This window comes from Nothoprocta perdicaria, unplaced genomic scaffold (genome assembly GCF_003342845.1).
Source record: "Nothoprocta perdicaria isolate Ctin4 unplaced genomic scaffold, notPer1 scaffold_90, whole genome shotgun sequence".
Lineage (NCBI taxonomy): Eukaryota > Metazoa > Chordata > Aves > Tinamiformes > Tinamidae > Nothoprocta > Nothoprocta perdicaria.
Window position 1 is genome coordinate 2,139,937 of NW_020456199.1, and position 20,820 is coordinate 2,160,756.

Sequence of the window (20,820 nt, forward strand, 5' to 3'; positions counted from 1 at the left end):
GGGGGAAAGAAGGGAGGGAGGGGGAAAGAAGGGAGGGAGGGGGAAAGAAGGGAGGGAGGGGGAAAGAAGGGAGGGAGGGGGAAAGAAGGGAGGGAAAGAGAATCAGAGAAGGATAGACTGAAAGAATGAAAGAAAATTTTACTCAATAGTAATATGTCACTTGTAAATGACTGCCTTACAAAACACAGCAGTACCATATTAAATGCAGCTCCTGTTTGCTGGCAGCTAGCTGTCTGGTTGACTGCACATGAATGGAGGCAGGAAATTCCCTTAAAGGTCTTATTCTAAAGTACAGATGCAAGTTTCAGAAAATGAAGACAATAAAAGTAACACCGTTTACAAAGATCACAACATAAAGCATGTGTACAGTAAGAGCATTTGCAACGCTTCTGCTTACAGAGAAACAAAAGTTTGTTAATAAACAATCAAGAAATAACCAACAAGCTTAATAAGTGGAAAAAAAATAGAACAAAATGTAACTAAAAATAGCAAAGGAGCATTCTCTAAATGAGAAAAAAATGAGTATGAAAATAATGGCATCTCTCACATCCCAAACAGGGTCCTGATTACTCAGTACTCAGTTCACCTCACAGCAAACACAAAAGCCATTTCAGCATCTCAAGTATCAAAACTCAACATTCAAGAGGTTTTATTCATGCAACTTTACCTCAGATGACTGACGATAAAAGGGGTTAGTAGGTTTCTGCCCACAGGGAGCAGAAGCTGAAGAAGGGCTATAAAGAGACTCTGGCTGGGGAACAAGAGTTATGAGACAACTAGTAAATAAACATGCAGCTTACATAGACTATACAACGAGGAAGTTTAGTTTCATGTGATGTAAGCAATTCTAATAAAGCCCATTAGCTTGTGTCTGCAATGTCCATGCAGTTTAGTGACAGAAAACTTCCGTATACTTCTATGTCCTTTCATTAATGTCCAATGAATATTTTAACAGATGTTGTATTTCTGCATGCGCTCCTCAGACATGCTGTCAATCTCTAACAGTTGATTTTAGTTAGACTCCTACTCTGCCCCCCAACAAATTATCATTCTTGAGGCTTTTCAAAATAGTTTGAGGACGGCGTGCTGGAGGGTAATTCCAATTCCAAATCGATTTCATTCTAAATAGAAATAATACTTAAATCAAATCTTTGTTCCTAGAAGAGCTGAGATGGAAGTTTCAGGATTAAATATCCCATTCCCAAACACCACCACCTTAAACATTTATTTCATCTACTACTACATAGTATATCTCTCATATTTTTTATGCTTACCCTTGGTCTGCTTATAATGCTTTGTACCATAAAGACTACAGGGTTGCCTGCCTTCCGTATGGCTTCCACAGCTTGTTCGTGGCTGGCATCTCTGAGGTCAATTCCATCCACCTGTAATTGGAAGGCCTCATCTCATCATCACAAGAAGCTAATAGTATCATGAATCAGCTTTGGGATTTTCATCTTGGAGTTTCTACAGAAACCTAAGCCCACATCACCACAGTTAGTGGCTTCTGACCTGACTTGGCCTGAAGGGGAACAAAGTCCGTATATGCAGGGCTGGGATTTCCAAGAGTGCTGAGAGGACTTCAAAGAACCCTTTTATTGCTAAGCTTTTATTCTTACAGGAGCTGGGATGATTCCCTGCCCCTAATCACAAATTTCAGGTTCTTGGATCAAGCTTCACTCATTTTCCCATAGCCAATGGGATATAGAGCATAAAACTATATGAACACAGACACAGCATTTGCCAACACTGCTTCAAGTAAATCCTATCTCAGAGTAACTTCAGCAATTGGTAAGATGTAGCAGACTGAAACTGACTGGAGATCTTTCATTCCGGGGTATAATGTTAGTAAACAATATTTTTTCTTTTTTTATAATAATTATTTATAACACATTTTTATAATAAAGTAGTCTTTATAATAATAATCTTTATAATGAAGACTAATTTTAGCCATTTGTTTTTTTCCCCAGAATTCAATTTTTTAAGCTGAAAAGCCTTCTGTCTTCTTAAAGAAAGCATTTACAAAGGATGGCTAAGAACAAATGTTTCACTGGTTGACTCTGTGCCTTCCTGTGTGCTTGTGTATAAAATACTTTCTCTTGCTGTCCAGGTAAGAACCATGTTACAGTGAGGTTAGCATCAGTAAAGCATTCACACAGTGACCACAAAAAAAGCTACAAGCTAACACAGGTTACTTGTTAGTGGCAATTCTTGCACAGAAAGTTATTTAATGAAATTCACCTCTGCCTCTTCAATAGCAAAACTCTTAAACTTAACCATCCAATGTAAAAACAAGGAGAGAAAGAAAATGATCTGAAAGAAAGTATTTGAAATCTAAGACATGAAATGTAATGTTACAGTTCTGTGGTCTTCCCTGTCTGAAATACTATGTACACTAACAGAGAGGAAGGCCTAGGTAGGGCACAACTTGAGGAACAGAAACCATCCATTCAGAAACACTCACTAGTAATTATGAAATTTGCTCACCCACTTTCAATTCTGMAAGCACTATATTAACAAAGACAATAACCACTGATATCCTGATAAAAATCCTGGTATTCAGTTTTAATTAATTTTACTTTGTGGCCACTCAGCAAAACTCCATCTCCGAACTTGTTATACATTGGAAGCTCCTCCATCCTGCTCTAGAAAGCACTGTTTATATTTATGCATTATTTCAAGATCTTATATTTGGACATTGTGCCTCCTCAGTTCTAAAATCTTGGTCTAAAGTAGGCTCACATTCTTTTAAAGGAAGAGTCATAGTCTCCACCATCTGTCTGAAAATCATCTCTGGAAATATACATTTTAGCATGCTCATTCAACAATTTATCTGAACAAGGAAGCCAAAAAAAAAAAATCACTGTAAAAATCACAGAACTGGCTAAACAGGAGATGAAAAATCTGGGCAAATTCCTCTCTGCAACACCACTGGTTTCCCATATACTCAGGCATGAATACGTGCTCCTAGCTTCCTTGCAACTCCTCCCTGTCAAATTCATGTATTCTCATGTCAGTAGGAAAAAGAAAGATTAATTCCTACAAAAGGTATGCTAGATTTAACATGGAGATTCTTTGGTATTTCTTTGATTGATTTCCCAATTTCTGACCACTTTTGTTGCTATCCAGAATGCAGTGGTAGAGCTTCTCGGATTCATCAAAGCAAGTTTTATCCTAAACATTCTAACTTCAAAAGAGAGATACAGAATCACAGGCTAAGTAGATCCCTGCACACGCAATCAGCCACATATACAACAACAGAACTTATCCTGAACTTAAAGCTGTATGTATGCAAGACTCAACAGATGGTACCACTGCATGGCTCAAGTGCTGCCAGCTGGAGCAACCACAGAGGCGTCACCTCAAGACCGAGCTCCCATCTCGGCAGCATCTAGGGTGTGAGAGGCAGTGGAAGAAAAGGGAAGTGAGCCAATACCTCCACAATTCGGTCTCCAGTTTTCAGTGTGCCATTTTTGCCTGCGGGGCTGTCTTCCAGGATGTGTTTGATGAAGATGCCTCTCATCACTTCCCCGTTACTCAGGCGGCTCCCCATTCCTCGCCCACCAACGATGCTGATCCCCAGCGACTTGCTAGGCTCTCTCCAAAGTTCAACCCTGCCACAGCAAAAGCAAAAATAAGAGTAAGTGAAGATGTGCTGTGATTTTAATAACATCCTCTCTGCTCTGCCTTCTGAAGACACACCTATTTGCACATTTTTGTTAAATAGMCATTTACAGATAACTATTCCTGTAAAGTTAATTTGTTTCTCACTGGTAATTATTTACTGGGTCTATAGTTGTATCTACTGCCCTTCATTTCATTTGGCTTCTAATTAAAATTTTGAATCATCTCTTTATTTCTTCCTATGAGGTCCCACAGATCTAGCGTATAAAGATAAATTACCAAGGCAATCCACAAACTGCAGGGATTTAGCCAATGTAAATATCAACAAAGAATTATTCTTGTAATGGATGATACATCTAAGTGCAGTATTTCTGTTGTTTTCTTATTTACTTTAAAATATATCAAACTTTTCACATTTTTTTTTTTAATTTTTTGAGATGAGATTTTACATGATCAGTGGATCCATACTTACTTCCTGGGCTGGTTCCAGTTACTAAAAGTTGCATTTTGAAGTTCACTTTCTTCTCCCTCCCCCTCTTCTCGTTCTGGAAGTTCTGGAATTTCCTTGCTAAGAAACAGGAAGAGGCAATATATTTTTAAAATGCAAATAATCAATAGATTTCACAGCAACATTTCATGTACTGTACCAAACTACTAGCAGCAGAATTTGTACACTACCTGTAAATTGCAGTTATGATATAAACGAAAGAACCCAATAATCTTCCAGAAGATGCAAAAATACATATTTACAATAACTATATAATTAAATAATTATAATACAAAGCTGAAACCCTATTTCAAAGAATTTTAAGCATTTAAAATGCGTTAGACTGACATTTGTCTTTCATTGTTCTCTTTATGTTATAAAAAAACTTTTACAGTGCAACTGCAAAATATCTAGAGTCAGCAGTCAAGCAGCACCCTTACAACACATCCAGCAGACATATTGTATTTGGGAATTCGCCTTTCACTTGTATCAGTAATTAAGTTTTTATTAAGTGACACTTAAAACATAAAAGAGATTATGTTTTGTTTATTGTTTCCAAAATAGAAGGAGTAAAAACACTGTCCACAAGAACAGTTAGTGCTTTTGGGGATTATCTTCAGATATTAAGATTGGGGATTATCTTCAGATATTAAGATATCAGAAACCACCATGTGCATTCCCTTAAAATCAAATCTCTTTAAAGAGCTCAAAGACCAGATTATAAAAGTAGGAAAGAAATGGGAGGAAGGGAGAATATTATTAGTTACTTTGAATTTCCTGGCTTATAGTTGCATTCCATATTTGAAAYCAAAGGCAAAGAATGGCACAGTTCATTCTCATATCTCCAGATAGATGCTGGAGAAGTGACTAATGCTAAACTCCAGTGTTGCAAGTATTGAGAACGCAGAGTCATACAGAATTAGATAGCTTCACTCTTACAAAATTTTTATGGTCTAACTTTCTATTTGATTAAAACAACTATTTTCTGTTGTTACAGTTCTTCTTTTATACTAGTGTATCAAATCAGTATTTTTTCTTACTGTTTTGAGATTGCTGCTTTTAGAAAAGAGTTTAGAAGAAATAAAGGATACCTGCATACAGTCTATATTTTTCATAGAGCATTTATCTAAGGAAGTGTAAGAAATAAAGTCTATCAACACAGAAACATCTATGGAATTTGCTAACCAAAGCAAAAAAATGAATTCTTATCAACTTTTTACTGTGAGAGCTGCCAGTCTGAAGAGGATCACTCATCATTTGAATCTTGTAAACCAAAGCTTATTTGCCTGAGCAGAACAATACAAAGTTTGCTATTATTTGGAAAAGAAACTAAACCAAGGAGACTCATTGTGGGTAAAAGTCTTTTAACTCACCTGACTGCATGTGAAGAGAAAACATCAGGTGGCACAGATCCCTCTGTCTGTTGTCCTAAACTGGCTCGGTACTCTTCTAAATTTTCTGCTGCCACATAGGTAACACTGCAAAGAACAGAATATGATTAAATATCAGAAGTGCTGGACCTGCCTTTGGTGGGTGTGAGGAATGGGTACATGGAAGCCACTACAGACTACTTCAAACAGCCACTGACTTCAACGTCATCTCGCTGATCTCTCAGGAATATGAACTTATATACAACCCGTGTGACTTAGAATTAAGTATCTATGTTCAAACCAGGCAGCTGAACAACAAACTACTTAGGGTTCACCACTATGCTTTAAGTAAATGATTTTTGGGCAGTGACGAAGTACAGTTGAGACAGTCCTGCCGATAGTTGCGTGCAAAACAGAGATACCTCATGCAGACAAATACTGAAGGATTTGGAAGCTGTGCACTGCATGCTGGCTGAAAATGCTTCTGGAAGTTAAGTGTGTAGAAGGTTCTGTGGATTCGACAGAAATTTGGGATCTGCCTTAGGTTTCGGTGGAAAACACTTCATGGGCTTGGACACACAAACAGAGCACAAAAAAATAAGCTGCAGGGATAATCCCCCTGCCTGTGCTCAGATCCTTCCTACCACATCACTGTGCACTTCCAGACAGCTTGGGAAAGTCAGTCAGTCATATTTCACTGGCCAAACGAGGTGAAGACTCCAGAAGCCCTGGTATAACTCAAGCAGGGTTGAAGACCAGAGAGAGAGCACAGGGAGACAGAGAGAAGAAAGAAGAGCAACGAATGAGGAATCTTTCTCTAACAAAACAAAATAAAACTAGACACTACATCCTACCTCCTCACAGCCACTGCATCTTGAAAAGTGCTGCAGAGGGCCRCTATCTCTAATGGATGTACTAGATACTATCATCTGCTTTCTCTCTTCCTTAAAGTCTATTTCCTCTCTGCCTTAGCCTGTTTCTTTTTTTCATGCACAACAATGCATTCAAAGTCCTTCCATCCTGAAGTGCTCAAAAAGTAACATGAATAATCAGCATAAAGTCTCTGATTTTTACCTGTCTCTCCCGAGGGCATGCCAGAACCAAAGAATACACAACAGCACAACACACCTCCTCTACCAAGCCTAAACAGTGATACAGAGAGTACCAAGGTGGGAGAAACATCAGAAATTGTTATTTTAGATAATCTTTGATAGTCTTCAGTTTTTGAAAGCAACTACAACTGCTCATCAGCCATCTCCAAATCCATAAGTGCTGTATTATGCTCATAAAGCTCTCACAGGGACAAATGCTGCTACAGATGTTCCATCCAGTAAGCTTGTAAGATTCTTGCCATCGTAAAAGCCACAAAATGTGCAAATTGCATTTTAGTGAAAAAAATGCATCATTCACCCAGTTACATCCACCTATCCCTCAAATTCATCGAATTTCACTCCACAAAAATAAGTATAAAATAATACATTTTTCCCTGAAAGGCAGTGGCAATAAAGACGCTCGAGTGTCTTTACAGCAATACAGCATTGCAATACAGCAATGTTTCTGCTGGCTGGAACATTTGGACCATCTCCTTTATTCTCAGCTGTAGCTGGAAKCTTTTGTTTGTAACACACAATGTAGAACGGCAGGCTCTTGGACGGGAAACAGATGCACTGAGACTCAAGATTCATCCCAGATGAAAACATCAGAGAGTGATTGCTGATGGTAGAGTGTGTTGCACATTTCAGCTCTCGCCTAGTCCTTTTTTTTGCAGGGAGCACAGGGCAAATGATTTTGCTAGATCAGAAGGTCCAACGAGAGCAGTAGTCCTTACCTCTCGCCCCATACCCTCATGCAACGTTAGCAGGAGAAATCAGCTAATAAGGGAGAGATAGCATATGCTCTTCAGCATATGGGATACCTTGTAGATTAATTATATCAGTGAATAATTGACATTATATGAGGGTATTTGAAAGGTAAGGCTCAAAGGATGCTCTCAAAGATCCTTACATGTTACCTGCTATTACCTCCCCACAAATCTTTTACAGAGGTATCTATTGTGCAATTCACTCTGCCATTTTAAAACTGGCCATCTAAAGTTGAATTACCTAATTAATTTCCACAGATGGATTCAAGTTTAGATTGTATCACTGGGAGCTATTAAATTTTAGCTCCTCTGAGAACTACATTTTTTCCTAATTTAGTGTCTTACCTATAGATTTAATTTCAAGCAAAGAAACATTCCATGTATCTCAGCTATGTGCTGTCATCTGCAAATAAATTTTAATAATGCTTCATCTATTTCACAAATACAGTCCAGGATACATACTTGAATATCACAAAATATCATATTAGGGAAAAAAAAAAAAAAAGAAAACTAAATTACATTCCTACAAATGCAGGAAAAGGTGTGTTCTTTGTAGGAGTTTCTGTTTCTTGCCTCCTAATTTCCCAAGGTCAGTTAACCAGAAAGCTTTCCCCAACTGCTCTTATTACCTAAGCTATAGTATTGGCATGACAGTTGATCAGAAATGTGCTCGACTCTCTCCTCTGCAAACTATTACTGAAATGAAGATGAATACACAAAGCTAGCTCTACTGAAAATCAGTTGGAGGGAGCAAATTTGTCTCTCCTTGTTCACTTCTTGGAGGTCTCCACAAAGTCTGAAGATACTATGCCTAGAGCATGCCCCCAGCTGGACCATGACCAGGAGGTGCTTTGGGGCTGCAGGACCTCTGCTGACCTAGTGCAACCCAGGCATCCACTATCTGCTTTAAAGTATCACAGGGAGGAAAGAAAGAAAAAGAGAAGCAAARGTCAGGAAAAAGAGGGGGGGAAGACAGAGAAAACAGAGGAAACAAGTCAATGACTGCTTTACTACTCAGGTGCATTTCTGATCTGCAAGAGAAGCTAAGATCCAACAATTTCAAGGGAAAGCATACACAAAGATTGAACACATCCACTCTTTCATAGCTGTTCTGCTTCAAGAGGAAAGTGTTTTTTCCTTTTTTGCAAGATGCAACCCTCCATCCCCCCGCCCACAGAGATACGCACTAGCAATGGAAGCAGCGACGATGGAAACACCAAATGGTGTACATATGAAAACATCTTGTAAACACAACACTGCATGCAGAGGAACATTTACCACATGCTGGACTTAACAGCCACAACCTTGAAACACCAACAAATCACATAATGAAGTATGTAAAACCTTCAGGACAAATTACTGTCATTAAAAATTAGCGTCTATCCTTTTTATAGGTGACAAAAGTAAAATGTAAGTAAGTGCCACAGAAAATATGACACTGAGATTAATCCAGATATCAGTACATCATACTCATGTCAATTCTTGCAGTGAACTCTATGCACACACACGTGCTCTGAGCACATTTAGGGTGGCTAACACAGACTAAATTTAAAATATAAATTTATTTTAGAATAGAGGTGATTTTATCTCAGTTTTAGGAAGCATGCTCCAATCTTCAGGTTCAAAGCCATATGGATTTGTAGAAGCATAAACATACATACACTCACAAACACATTTYTATAGCCACATGCACACAAACACACACAGAATATGTACCTATATCTGGATATATCCCTGACATTACAGATGTCATAAAAGCATGAAATGGTTTTACAGACAAGTTGCAACACAGAGCCATAATGAGTTTTTGAATCACCAATACTCACACATAAAAGAGGGCCTGATCATCAGCAGGTGCTGGAGAAGATCTAGAATGTGAAGCATATGATGCAGCATCTTTTTACAATAGTGTTAACAATGTCAATGTCTCATGCTGAATGCGCAAGCCATGCTTATGTAGATAAAAGTGTGACCTGCTTTTCTTTTCTTTTTTCTTCTTTGCTTTCTCCTTTATTCCTTTCTTTATTTCACCTTGACTCAGTCTACATATCTCCCAGAAAGCATTTGCGCTTTATTAGTGTCTATATCAGTGATTATTAACAAGCCCAGAAAAAAGGAATTGCAGTGAACACTGTCCTCAATCAGGAATTCATCCCCACACTTTAGGTGAAGGCAGGTGAATTCTGATTCAGCTCAGTAATTACCCTGCAGATGCTACAAGCAGCTGCTGCTGAGCACAAACCTCTTGCTGTTATTGCTGAAACATAAGAACTCCTGGCAAGGTGGGAAGAGAAATGAAACAGAATGTGTTCTAGTAAGGCCACACATCTGGTCTTCTACACACAAAGGGAGAAAAAAAGTAAATACATAAATCTGGAAGTCAGCTTGAATTAATAAAATACAATTTTCTTGAATGAAATAAAACAGTATCTTATGTATCAATTAAAAACAGCGTGATGYTTTCTCAGAAAATTTTTGCCAATGAATATATAGCTTTTAGATTGAAATATTTATGCTCCTTTTGGAGCTACCGTAGTACCCCAAAAAGCTCAGCAGCCTTTGAAGCCATGCACAGATAAAAACAAACAATAATCATGGTGGCCACAACATTTGGGTGGTTGTGCACTCTTGTTTTCCCAGGATAAAACTGCAGAGACTCATTTTCTGCTTTGTTTAAAGGCAAGTCATTAAATCTCTGAGACCTCTTGCACGGWGCTGTACTGCGTTAGTTTTGCAGTAGGGGGTTTATATTTTAGGCCATCTGAGCAAACAGGAATCGTAACAGTACTCCTACACTCTGTACCTCCAAATACCTGATATAGCACACTTCCTCAGACATTTGTATCAAAATACGTTTCTGGGACCTTGTACTGCTCTTGGAAGTAGAAATTAAAGAGGACCTCACCTATACTCACAAAATAGCTGTGCAGGACAATAAAAATCCATCCTTACTTTTGCAAGATTTGGAAGCTATCAAAGGTTTGGTCTCTCATTTACTTGAAATGAAGAACCTGGATTTATTTCAACAGCTATCAGAGGAATGCTCCAAAAAAYACATAGCGAAAGCCAAAATTCTTGTCAGAATTTTTCCTGCAAGACCTCTCAAAAAAGCAGTTAATTTTCCCAGGATAACTGAAAACTCATGTCTCAAATGAGATTTTGGTCTTCCAGACCAATCCAGAAGATGGCTATGACTACAGAACAAAATTTCTATTCATATAGTATGAAATGTAGCAGCTATAAACGGATAAGCACAAATAATAAACACATCTGTGTCTGACTGCATAACATCAGCATTAATAAAAGACTCCTCACAGAAAATTGGTGCTCTGGCATTTGTGTATCCAGGCAGACATACACGCACATGCACGCGCACATTCCAGTTTGATTTTAGTACTCACAGTGGGAATTATAATACACTTTGAAAGCCTAGAATAATACTCAGTTTCATGTTTTATCATCCCTGGCTCACTCATATTTGTGAGAGCATTGGCAGTAATGCAATTCATTATATGAGCATATCTCATCATTTTAAAAAGCCTGCATTAAATCCTAAGCACAAGACAGCTGTGTGGCAGACAATTAAACCTGCTGCCCTTAGTGAAGATTCCTTGCGTGGCTATTCTCTCCAAGTGAGATCGGTTCAAAACTAGAACAATTTGAGGGGAAAAAGGAAATGTTATGCAGCCCATTTAATGCACAAAAAATACATGATTACCTGCCACTTGGGCTCAATTGTTCTTTTCCAAAGCTACCTTCCTAAATAACTAGAGGCATCCTGTGCAGGCAGGTCTGGCAATACCACGAGTAGACCTGATCCAATCTACATTAATATGGATTTCAGAAAAACAGCTAATAGTTTCTCTGAGCCGTAAATCCTGCATTTATGGGCCTGGGATTCTGTCTTAGGAACTTGCTTGAAATACCATTTCTAAATGGTGTGTATGCTGGTAGAGATTACTCCACGACTGCAGCAGCTAGGAAAAAAAAATCACTTTAAAGAAAAGTTAAAATTCTGTAAGTTGAAAGTAACTTGAGGATAAATTTAGACCAAGCAAATGGATTTTTCAAGTGGTCTGTTAAAAAAATATAAGTTGTAAAGAGTACTCCAAAGAATAGGTATTTATGTACTAGAACAAAAGCTCCTTTATATATATATATATATATATATACACACACATGTATATACACACACTAATAAAAACTTGGAAATGACTTCAGATAACAAACTGTTATACTGTTTCTCACAGATGTATTGAAAATTTTATAAACATTATTTTTCTGCATTAATATCATGTGTCATACTTTCTGTCTGGCAGTCAACAGCAAAATCCACTAGAAAGAGATTACATAAAATCATTTGTGCAATGGCCAGGACAGTTCATGTTTCAGAAACACAAACATATCTTACTTTCTTCAGAAAGATSTGACTATGAAGACAGAACTTTGACTGCAACTCTTCAACAATGACAATGCTGGATCAAACAGCCCAATTTTGGGGAAAAAAAATCAGAGTCGTATTAAACGCTCATATTGAAGTAGGAGTTATACTACTTCTTCAGTAAGGCCAATGATGATGATAACTAATGACAATGGCTTTTTTAAAAACATCCAAAGCCTTTTACACACATGATTTTATCTTTCAAACCCAAGAAGCTGTGATCTGAAAATGAATTATCTATAGGCAGTTGTAATTTAAAGATGAATTCACATAGTAAAAGAAAAGAAACAAAGTCCCAATTTAGGATATTCACAGGCAATTTTCAGTTGCTAGCCTTTTCCTACCATAATTCGTATTCTAGCTTTACCTACTTTATATCTGGTCCAATGAGTGAATGCCTCCTTAGCATAGCCCGGGCTTGTGCATTGGTTAAGTTAGAGGTTGATTCTTCATTAATAGACAGGATACAGTCCCCCACACCAATTCGTCCGTCACGACTTATTGAGCCTCCATGGATGACACTGCGGACTATCATTCCTGAGCCATCTTTATTGGAACTTACTGTCATCCCTATAACGAAACAAGCATGCAGCAGATAACAGTTAATTCTCATCTTTATAAAGGTCAAAACACACACTACTCATCTGAGTCCCAAAGGACACATTGTAAATCCTAGTTAAAGGAAGGTAAAAGCTAGCAAACCAATGCATTGCTCATGTTTTCCTTGCACTTCCTTCTTCACAACAGGAGACAGGAGTCACAAAGCACAATCACAATATAATTGCCTTGTGTCATCTCACATATCAAACTTACTACCAAAAAGGGGTAGGGGCAAAATAAAGAGAAAGGGAAAAAAAGAAAAAAAAATAAAAAGGAAAAAAAGAGCAAATAGATATGAATTTGATTCTAAAACTAGTTAAATTAATCTCTCTTTATGTTTCCCTCAGTATAAGCTTCACATTTTCCTGTACTTTGTGGAGATGGACCATTTGCCAAAAAAAAAAGAGGGATGGCTGAGGCTGGAGGATGAATCACACTCCATGAAGGACAGCACTGCCATCCTGCTGACTGTGAGGACCCAGAAGTGCATCCTGACCTCTGCCAGAGTGCTCATACTGCTAAAGGATACAGAATATTCCTTGGACTTCATGATGGTCCTACCTGCTGCATAGTGGTGCCCTGCTTCTCTAAACCTACACAACATTTAATTTATTATTTTCTCAAAAAGGAAATGAGACAGAAATTCCTGTTCTTTCTCCCACCCCCACATTCTGCTTCCGGTTCTCACTCCTACTACAGGGTTTGGTATTTTTGGATTTTTTTACATGCGTGAGTTCTCACTGTTACATCATGGCAGTGCTGAAATGAACAGTGATAATAGATCTAGGTGCTCTTTCCTAAGCTAGACAAGCGAAAGGTACCTGCAGGGATAGCAAGTATTTTCGTGGACTGAGAAACACAGAAGCTGCCCCTTGGTACGGACAAGCAGCTCAAGGAAGAGTGCCTTACAGAGCAAGATTTCCTGGAGAAAGGGGCAGTGACAAGCTTATTGTGCTCTCCTGGTTCTGCAAGCAAACATCAGGTTACCTTGTTAACTTAGCACAGCTGTGTATCTGCAAACCTCTAGCATGCTTCCCAGGCTGCGAATGGAAGGAGAAAGACTCCAAAAAAATAGCAACAGCTACTCACAGCAAGAGTTTCAAGGGCAATAACTACAAAAAAAAATCCAACTATTTATATACATACACGGCTAGAAAAGCAAAGGGTGATCATATTTCTCTATAGATTTATACTTTGTGAGACAGTCTGAATTGGCTGAGTAGGTTTCAGAAAACAGCTCTAGCCCCCCAGGGAACACAAAYTCAGCCAAGCATACAAACATCTGTCTCTGCATCTGTCTGAAAAAGAGAAAATAAACTAATAAGAAGAAAAAAACAACACTAATATTCACTTATGCTTTTTAGGACTCCTTCCAGAAACTACAGAGCTTTTACTGGTCTTGGCTCCCCATATCCATTTGCAGCAGAGATCAGCACAGCTGCCAAGCTATAAAAAGAAGGTGGCCCTGACTAGCAAGGAGCTGTCCAATAATCTTCTTAGACACAGAAATATACCTATCTATTTTGGTATGTGGAAGTGATCGTTTAATATTTTGGAAAGAATTCAAATCCATCATCCTGATGGCAATTAATATTAAAGAGACAAAAGACTATGGAATTATTGAACATTAGAGATTTATATTTAGGATTTCCCAGGTAATTATGTCAGCTGTGGTTAGCCTAGTTGCACTTCATATAATTTAAATRCGGGCATAACAGACTTATCAGCCCCTGATTTATCTCTCACTATAACAGAAAGAATACAACAGAGATATACTGATGTCTTCTGCCTCCTAGGTTAGTGGGGTTACTATAGTGAACACATTACAGACAGAAACTGTAGGTCCTCCTCTAGGATGGATGTCCTAGTATCTACATTCACATAAACCTTCCAAATGAGATATTCTCATCATTATCAGAAACTCTATCACAGTTGCCTCTTTCATGTTTGTGCTCAGTGCTCTTACTTTTCTGAATTACACACAAAAGCATACAGCTCCAGCTATGGCTAGATTTGAAGAGCTATTACAAGCTATGAGTGATGCCATTTAAARGGGGAAAAAAAAAACAAAAAAGACAGTTCACAACAGAAATAATTGATGCAGCTGCAGCTTTCAACTTCATTCACAGCTCTTGATTTAGCTCCTTTTATACAAATGAAAGTTAAAAGCAGTGTAGCCATGTGTGGAAACCGGTCACTGTGCCCAGGCAACACACCAAGCCAGGGCACAAACTGGAAGAAAAAGTCTGCAGTCAAAACCAAGGAGAAAGCATAAATCACATCCATAGCACGGATGCACAATGAGGGGCTATTCTTGCTTTTCATGCTCCTAATGTCTGACAGTTCTCAACCCACCCTAGGTTATGCTTTACTGTTATGCATGTCATGAAATGTACTTTGGGTGCTCACTGCATTTACAACACTTGTATAGCAAATGCACAGCTCTCCTTAGGTTATTACTAACAAAATTGTTTCAACAAAATCCAAATGCCTGGAACTGCACTGTGTCCTGCTTTCTCTGCATCCTGGGAGGGAGAGCAGGAAAAACAGCAGTTATCCAAGTAGGCCAAGCACCTGAACTGAAGACATTGTCCATTAAGTTAATCTGTGATCTGATTTTTTTTTTATTTTTTAATTTATTTTATTGGGGCCCTCAGGGATATAAATTTGGTAGCTTGTTTAGATCCTTTGGAGTAACCACAGAAAGCAGGATCCTTTGCTGTCTACCTATATTTGTAAGCTGAATGTGCGATCCTTTGATCAAAGTTTTTCCATGTTTCAGTATGTAACTCCTCACTGTATCATGTTTATTCACTGTATTAAATAATAGATAATTTAAAATAGGTATTAAAATATACTGTTAGCATTTACGAGTGATTGAATGATTTTTCTTTAAGAAAACAAAATCTCATTGAGACACTTCTCTGCTGAAGGTAGTGACATTTGGATCCATTATCATAGCTCAATAGTTGCAAAGAATCAAATATTGAAGTTTTCTCTGCCTTTCCCCATTAAAATGAAAATATTCAGTYACTTCTTTCAAAACAGGAAACAAATGAGAAATAGAATGAGATATTCCTGAAAAGGTTACAAAAACATTAACATCAGCTACCTTACCTAGACTTGAATTGCCTTTTGCGATAGTGATAGTCCTCTCGTACATGTTTTTGACTGAATTTGGGACTGTGGAACCTCCCTCCACAGATACTGGGCAGCTCCTTTCCGTTAAAATCACTTGATCCTAACAGAAAGAAAAACAGCATAAATTCACAACACTGAGAYGGAAAGCCTGACCTCAGTTCACTGTATCTTATATGAAAGCTAACATCACAACTAAGGCAGATTCCTTACACAAATAGTCCAAAAATCACCCATCAGAGATCATACTGACATATGCAAGGTTCCTATTCTCATCGATATAACCAGCAAAGTCTGCTGCGAATTCTTAATTCAGGGACATCAGTTACACTCTGAAAATTAGAGGGATGAATTTAGGGCTCTCTGACTCACTCACCACAGATGTCTGACAAAACGCCAGGACTTAAAAAAAAAAAAAAAAAAAAAAGAATTGTAGCAAACAACAACCCTCTTAGGAGTTCCTTAATAAATAACTGCATGGAAGGAATATATACACACATCATAGGGACTGTCATTATGAAAAACTGTGCAGTGTCACAGAATAGTTTATGAGCTGAACTGTGTGACCTTGTGTGAGTACCGGAATGTCAGGCATTTGCACAAATTCCTCCCTTGGCTTCCCAGCTAGTTTCCAGCGATGTGCCTCCCTCCCTCTCACACCCACAGATCYACAGAGATTAAGAGGGAAGGGGGAAGAAAATCGTCACTTCAGCAAGACCAGCTGCCCCACTGCGGTTCACCACGGCCTACTGACATGAGAAGTGAGCAGACTTTTACATTCCCAAAAACCTCCCTTCTCAGGGAGATGGCTAACTTTAGGCCATAACTCAACTCCTGTTTTGTCCGTAAATGTCTATGACAGATTTACCACATCTGTCTCTGACATTTATAATCAAACACCCATGTATGGTAGTTACCCAGTGTCAATTTCTGTAGAAAAGGTATTTTTTTCTTCTTTTTTTATGATTTAATATAGTGTTTCTATTTTTTCCTCTTTCAAAAGAATACCTTTACTTTTCCAGTGGGATCCAGCTGCACTGTAGTAGGAAGGTTTGCATTTTGTGCATCTTCTACTGCGTGAGGTGCAGTCCAAGTTCCTGTGTTTTCATTTTCATTTTGGTTGATATCCGTAACATCCAGAGGTAGAAGGTCTGTGTTAGTAAAACCAGTGGCAGTTTCCAAGCTTTTGCCTGCTAGAGGCATTTTCTCTCTCACTCTCTGATTCACATCCATGTTGTACAGATTTTTGCTGGATACTTGGAAATCAGCTGCAGTGTTTGAGCTTTTCTCTCCATCAGTCTGTTAAATAGAGGAGACAGTAAATCACACACTTTTCTAGTAAAATTAGAATGTACATGCCATGCTAAAATCTTCAGCAGGAACTAATTTTACGGAATGTAAATACATTTCTTGTCATGGCAGTATCCTCAATAGATTTTACAGGTTTTACTCTAAAATTTACTTGATTTCTCAGACTGTTACATTTTTAAGATTCTAAGCTGCCTAACTTCATATAYCCATATTTAAATAATTTGAATAACTATCTTCTCACATCCACAAAAAAAATCCTTATCTCAGTTTTCAAAGTAATGTTGAAAATAAGCAAGGCATTAGTTACTAAGAAGATGCATCAAGGACACAGAAGTTCCATACCCATACTATTTGTTTCACTGCTTATTAGAGTAAATATTCACAGAAGAATCTATGTCTGTCTTAGTTTTTCAGCTGCTATTCCTGTTAATGCTTCTATTCCTTCTCCCAAAAAGTAGAAAAAGGATGTTTCTCCAGTTTATATTAGAGAAGATATTAAATCAAAATTCACAAAAGCTTTCTGTTACATTTTGCAACATTGTTTATGAAAGGTATTAGAATTGATTTTCTACATCTTTTCACAAAGTACTTTAGTACTTGCTCTTTGACACATTTCTTATACAGATAACAAAACTAACGATTCAGAGGATCCACTTTCCACAAAACAAAAATTCCACCTCCTGGAATATAAACATGAGGCGAAAGTCCTTCATGGGAGAACTCCCCTGGTTCCAATCATACTTTAAACAAAGGTCCAGAAAAACTCAGTGAGACCCAAAAGCAATTGCTTCATTCTTTTTGCTGTGTGCCAATTAACATTGCATCTTTCCTAAAATAAAGAAGCATCCAAATATTGCAATTAGGACACAGATGCAAGCTAGCCAGTTCCTGTTCAGAGGTCAAGAGCAAATGCCATGCTTACCAGACTCCTTACAATTTACAAAACTCAACAGAAAGAAAGAAGGCAACTATTCTGGAGGAAACTGACCCCAACAACCATCAAAAACTGTTCACCTGTGAACAACTGCTTTAAGTTCTGAGAAGATAATAGAACAAAGCCTAAATACCACTAATAGCATGATGCAATCAAGAAATCATTTCCTACCTTTTAGAGGACAGAACACTAGGACTCTAATCTATTTAAATGATTTCAGAAGGTTTCAGTAACAGCTGTCATGCCTACTTTTAAGTCTTTTTATATAACCATTTCCAAAACAGTGAAAACACACTTATTACCAAAATCCATATCATATTCAACATCTATTCCATGTGCTACCAAATACAAAGCAGTGGTGCATATCCTTTATTTTTGCTTCACTTAAAGAGAGGTCAATGATTTAATCTTTTAAGATAAACATATCTTCAGGAATTTGGGGCAGCAAGAATGTGTGGCCTCATTAGATCATTTATGTTACTTTGCTTTAGCACATTTTACACCACCTACTTTAAAAGTCACAGCAAAGGAATTGAGGGCAWGTATTTCAGTCAGCCTTATCACCAGAAATAGCTGAAATAGTTCTGCGTTCCTCATAGTACCTAATTGTTCATTGCATCTCATAGCTGCTTTTAAAGTGGTTTTTTAAGAACTTATTTCCTCACTATGTTTACTTCATAAAGACATTCATAACTCTGCAAAAAATAAAAATGCTATCTGAAGAGAACTTAACAGTCTGGTCACAGCGGTGCAAACAACTGCACAAAGAGTGAAATGTCAGGATGACAATCTTAAAAAACAAAAAGCGAACAAAAACCTTCTTCAAGTCAATGCTGAAAATAATTTAAAGCTTCTGACAGTCTCAATACAGAATGTAAATCCAGTCTATATCTCATAAAATGCTTCTCAGCATGCAATATGCATAATCCCTTTAAGTAACAATTACAGAGTTAAGCAATGCAAGCTGTCCCACTGGCACAGCGAAGACATGCTCTACTGAGGATTAGAAGAGTCCATTAGAAGATGAACTCAGCTTTCAGACAAGCACCCTGCAAGGGCTGAACACAGTCCAGCAAGGAAAAAGATGGTTACTGAAGCTCAGATGTGGAGAAAAAATGAGGCACCTAGGTCTCTGTGAGCAGCACACATGGAGAAGAGCTCTGGAAGGAAGTTCTCTATTGCTGCTTTCAGAAATCAGGTGCACTTAGAAGGAACTTCAAGCACTCTGGATTAGAGAGAAAAATCTGTAGGTCGACAGGAAAAATGAGGAAGAAAAAACAAGGAGAGAAACTAAACACCATCACTGACATCAAAAACAATTCAATATAGGTATGTGACCGACAAGAACAAAAAGTAATCTTGAAGAACTTATTTACTGACTTTATATACTACTTAGAAGTAGCAACCAGAGATTTGAAATGCTATAAATGGCATTTTAATTACAATATCATTGTGAACGTTTGATTCCAGGACACTGTATATTATCAAATATTCTTAACTGCACAGCATAAAAACAAAATTTCTGATGAAATCTTGCTCTGGTTTTYGGTGGCTAAAATACTGTAGAGCGGTTACTTAGGGCGAGCACTCTCCAACTAGCTCAGAAGCCGTAACCATTAACCTCTCCATAGTAGACTGATCACTACAACTTTAACATTGCAAATAGTCCCACAGCCGCTCAGAAGGCGGCACAGAAGGCAGCCCCGGCACTGACCCTTCCAGCTGCCTCTCTCCTCAGTGAGGGCATCCAAAAGACACCAGCACTTCCCCACAGCAAAACTGCACCTTAAATGGCAGCAAACATAGGCGTAGATGGAGCTGTGGCAACACAGTGCCTTTCCATCTCATAAAGCTGCTGCCACCAAAGAAACACAGAGCCTCCCCACAGCCTTGGCCAAGTCTGCCATCCACAAACCCCATCCTCCGTGTTACCTTGGGAGTAGGTGACGGCAGAGAGAGGCCGTAGCCGAGCTCATCGCTGCCGCGCAGGGCTAGCACGGACGCCTGGAAGGAGCCGTCATTGTCCGGCGAGTACTGCGACCCGAAGGTGGACTCGTCCGCTAGGTCTGCCTCGCTGGAGTCCACCTAGCAACAACAGCAATTTAATCAGCTGGGATCCCTCCTCACCTCCGCTCCGCATTAGCCCTGAACACATGCACATCAGCCGCCACACACTGACTGGCAACTTGCCTTTATCTATTTTTTTCCACCCTGGGCTTTATGAAGGAATTTTACATGTGCTGTGCCATACGCAAAATTTCTGCCTCTCATCGCAACTCATCTTGCTCCAACTTCAGAGGTTGTTAAGGAATATGTGAAATAAATGAACTGAAATGCATTTTAGAGCTGACACAGGTTAGTGTCTATTATTAGAAGTAGGAGATGGTAAGAAAACTCTGCTCCATTCCCTGTGGTATTTTGTTGTTGTTGTTTAGGGATTTAGTTTTCCTTCTCTCCTTTTTTTTTTTTTTTTTCTTTTTACAAGAATTAATGATGTAAGAATAAAAAAAAAAAAGCTATTGTTTAAATGACACATTTCAGGAATGTTCCTCATGCAACTTCACAGGTTTTGTTGCTTTTAAAAGCACACAGAATATAATCTTCTGGAAGGTATAATACTTTCCAAAATACTTACAAAAAACATTTATGAAATATTTGATTTTATATTTTCATTTCTAAAATGTTCAATAACAAGAAGGYAATAATATAAGGACTGTTGTCCTGTCTTACAAAAAGAAGTAAAAATGTAAAAAGTGATCCAGACATAGATACTATTCAATCTTTTTCCTACTTCCTCAGATTAAATAATTTTTTTAAAGATTTYCACTTTTCCTAGAGCAAAATTCAGTTCTAATACAAATTTGATGGTGCTTCACATACCAAACTTAGATTCTATTTTCATCCTCTCTGGTAGAGTTCAAGAGAGCAGTGTATGCTARTATAAAGCAGATCAATGATCTCAGAATCATGGCCATGTTGGAAGCTCTTGGGAAGCAGATAAGGGCACCCAAGCAATAAACGGCAGAGATGAGATCTAAATGACATTTTTTAGGC

At 38.1% G+C, this 20,820-nt stretch overlaps 1 protein-coding gene across 1 annotated transcript in view; it reads right to left on the bottom strand.

Moving 5' to 3' along the window:
- The window catches only part of MPDZ (multiple PDZ domain crumbs cell polarity complex component), an 82,568-nt gene that overhangs the window by 27,051 nt on the left and 34,697 nt on the right, over nt 1-20,820 (bottom strand). The window contains exons 18-27 of the mRNA XM_026052730.1: nt 19,699-19,851; nt 16,530-16,820; nt 15,501-15,624; nt 12,155-12,353; nt 9,169-9,210; nt 5,485-5,589; nt 4,097-4,192; nt 3,437-3,614; nt 1,275-1,385; nt 668-751 (exon numbers count right to left, since the gene is read on the bottom strand). Coding sequence (XP_025908515.1) covers nt 668-751; nt 1,275-1,385; nt 3,437-3,614; nt 4,097-4,192; nt 5,485-5,589; nt 9,169-9,210; nt 12,155-12,353; nt 15,501-15,624; nt 16,530-16,820; nt 19,699-19,851 — 1,383 coding nt within the window. The remainder of the gene's footprint in view (nt 1-667; nt 752-1,274; nt 1,386-3,436; nt 3,615-4,096; nt 4,193-5,484; nt 5,590-9,168; nt 9,211-12,154; nt 12,354-15,500; nt 15,625-16,529; nt 16,821-19,698; nt 19,852-20,820) is intronic.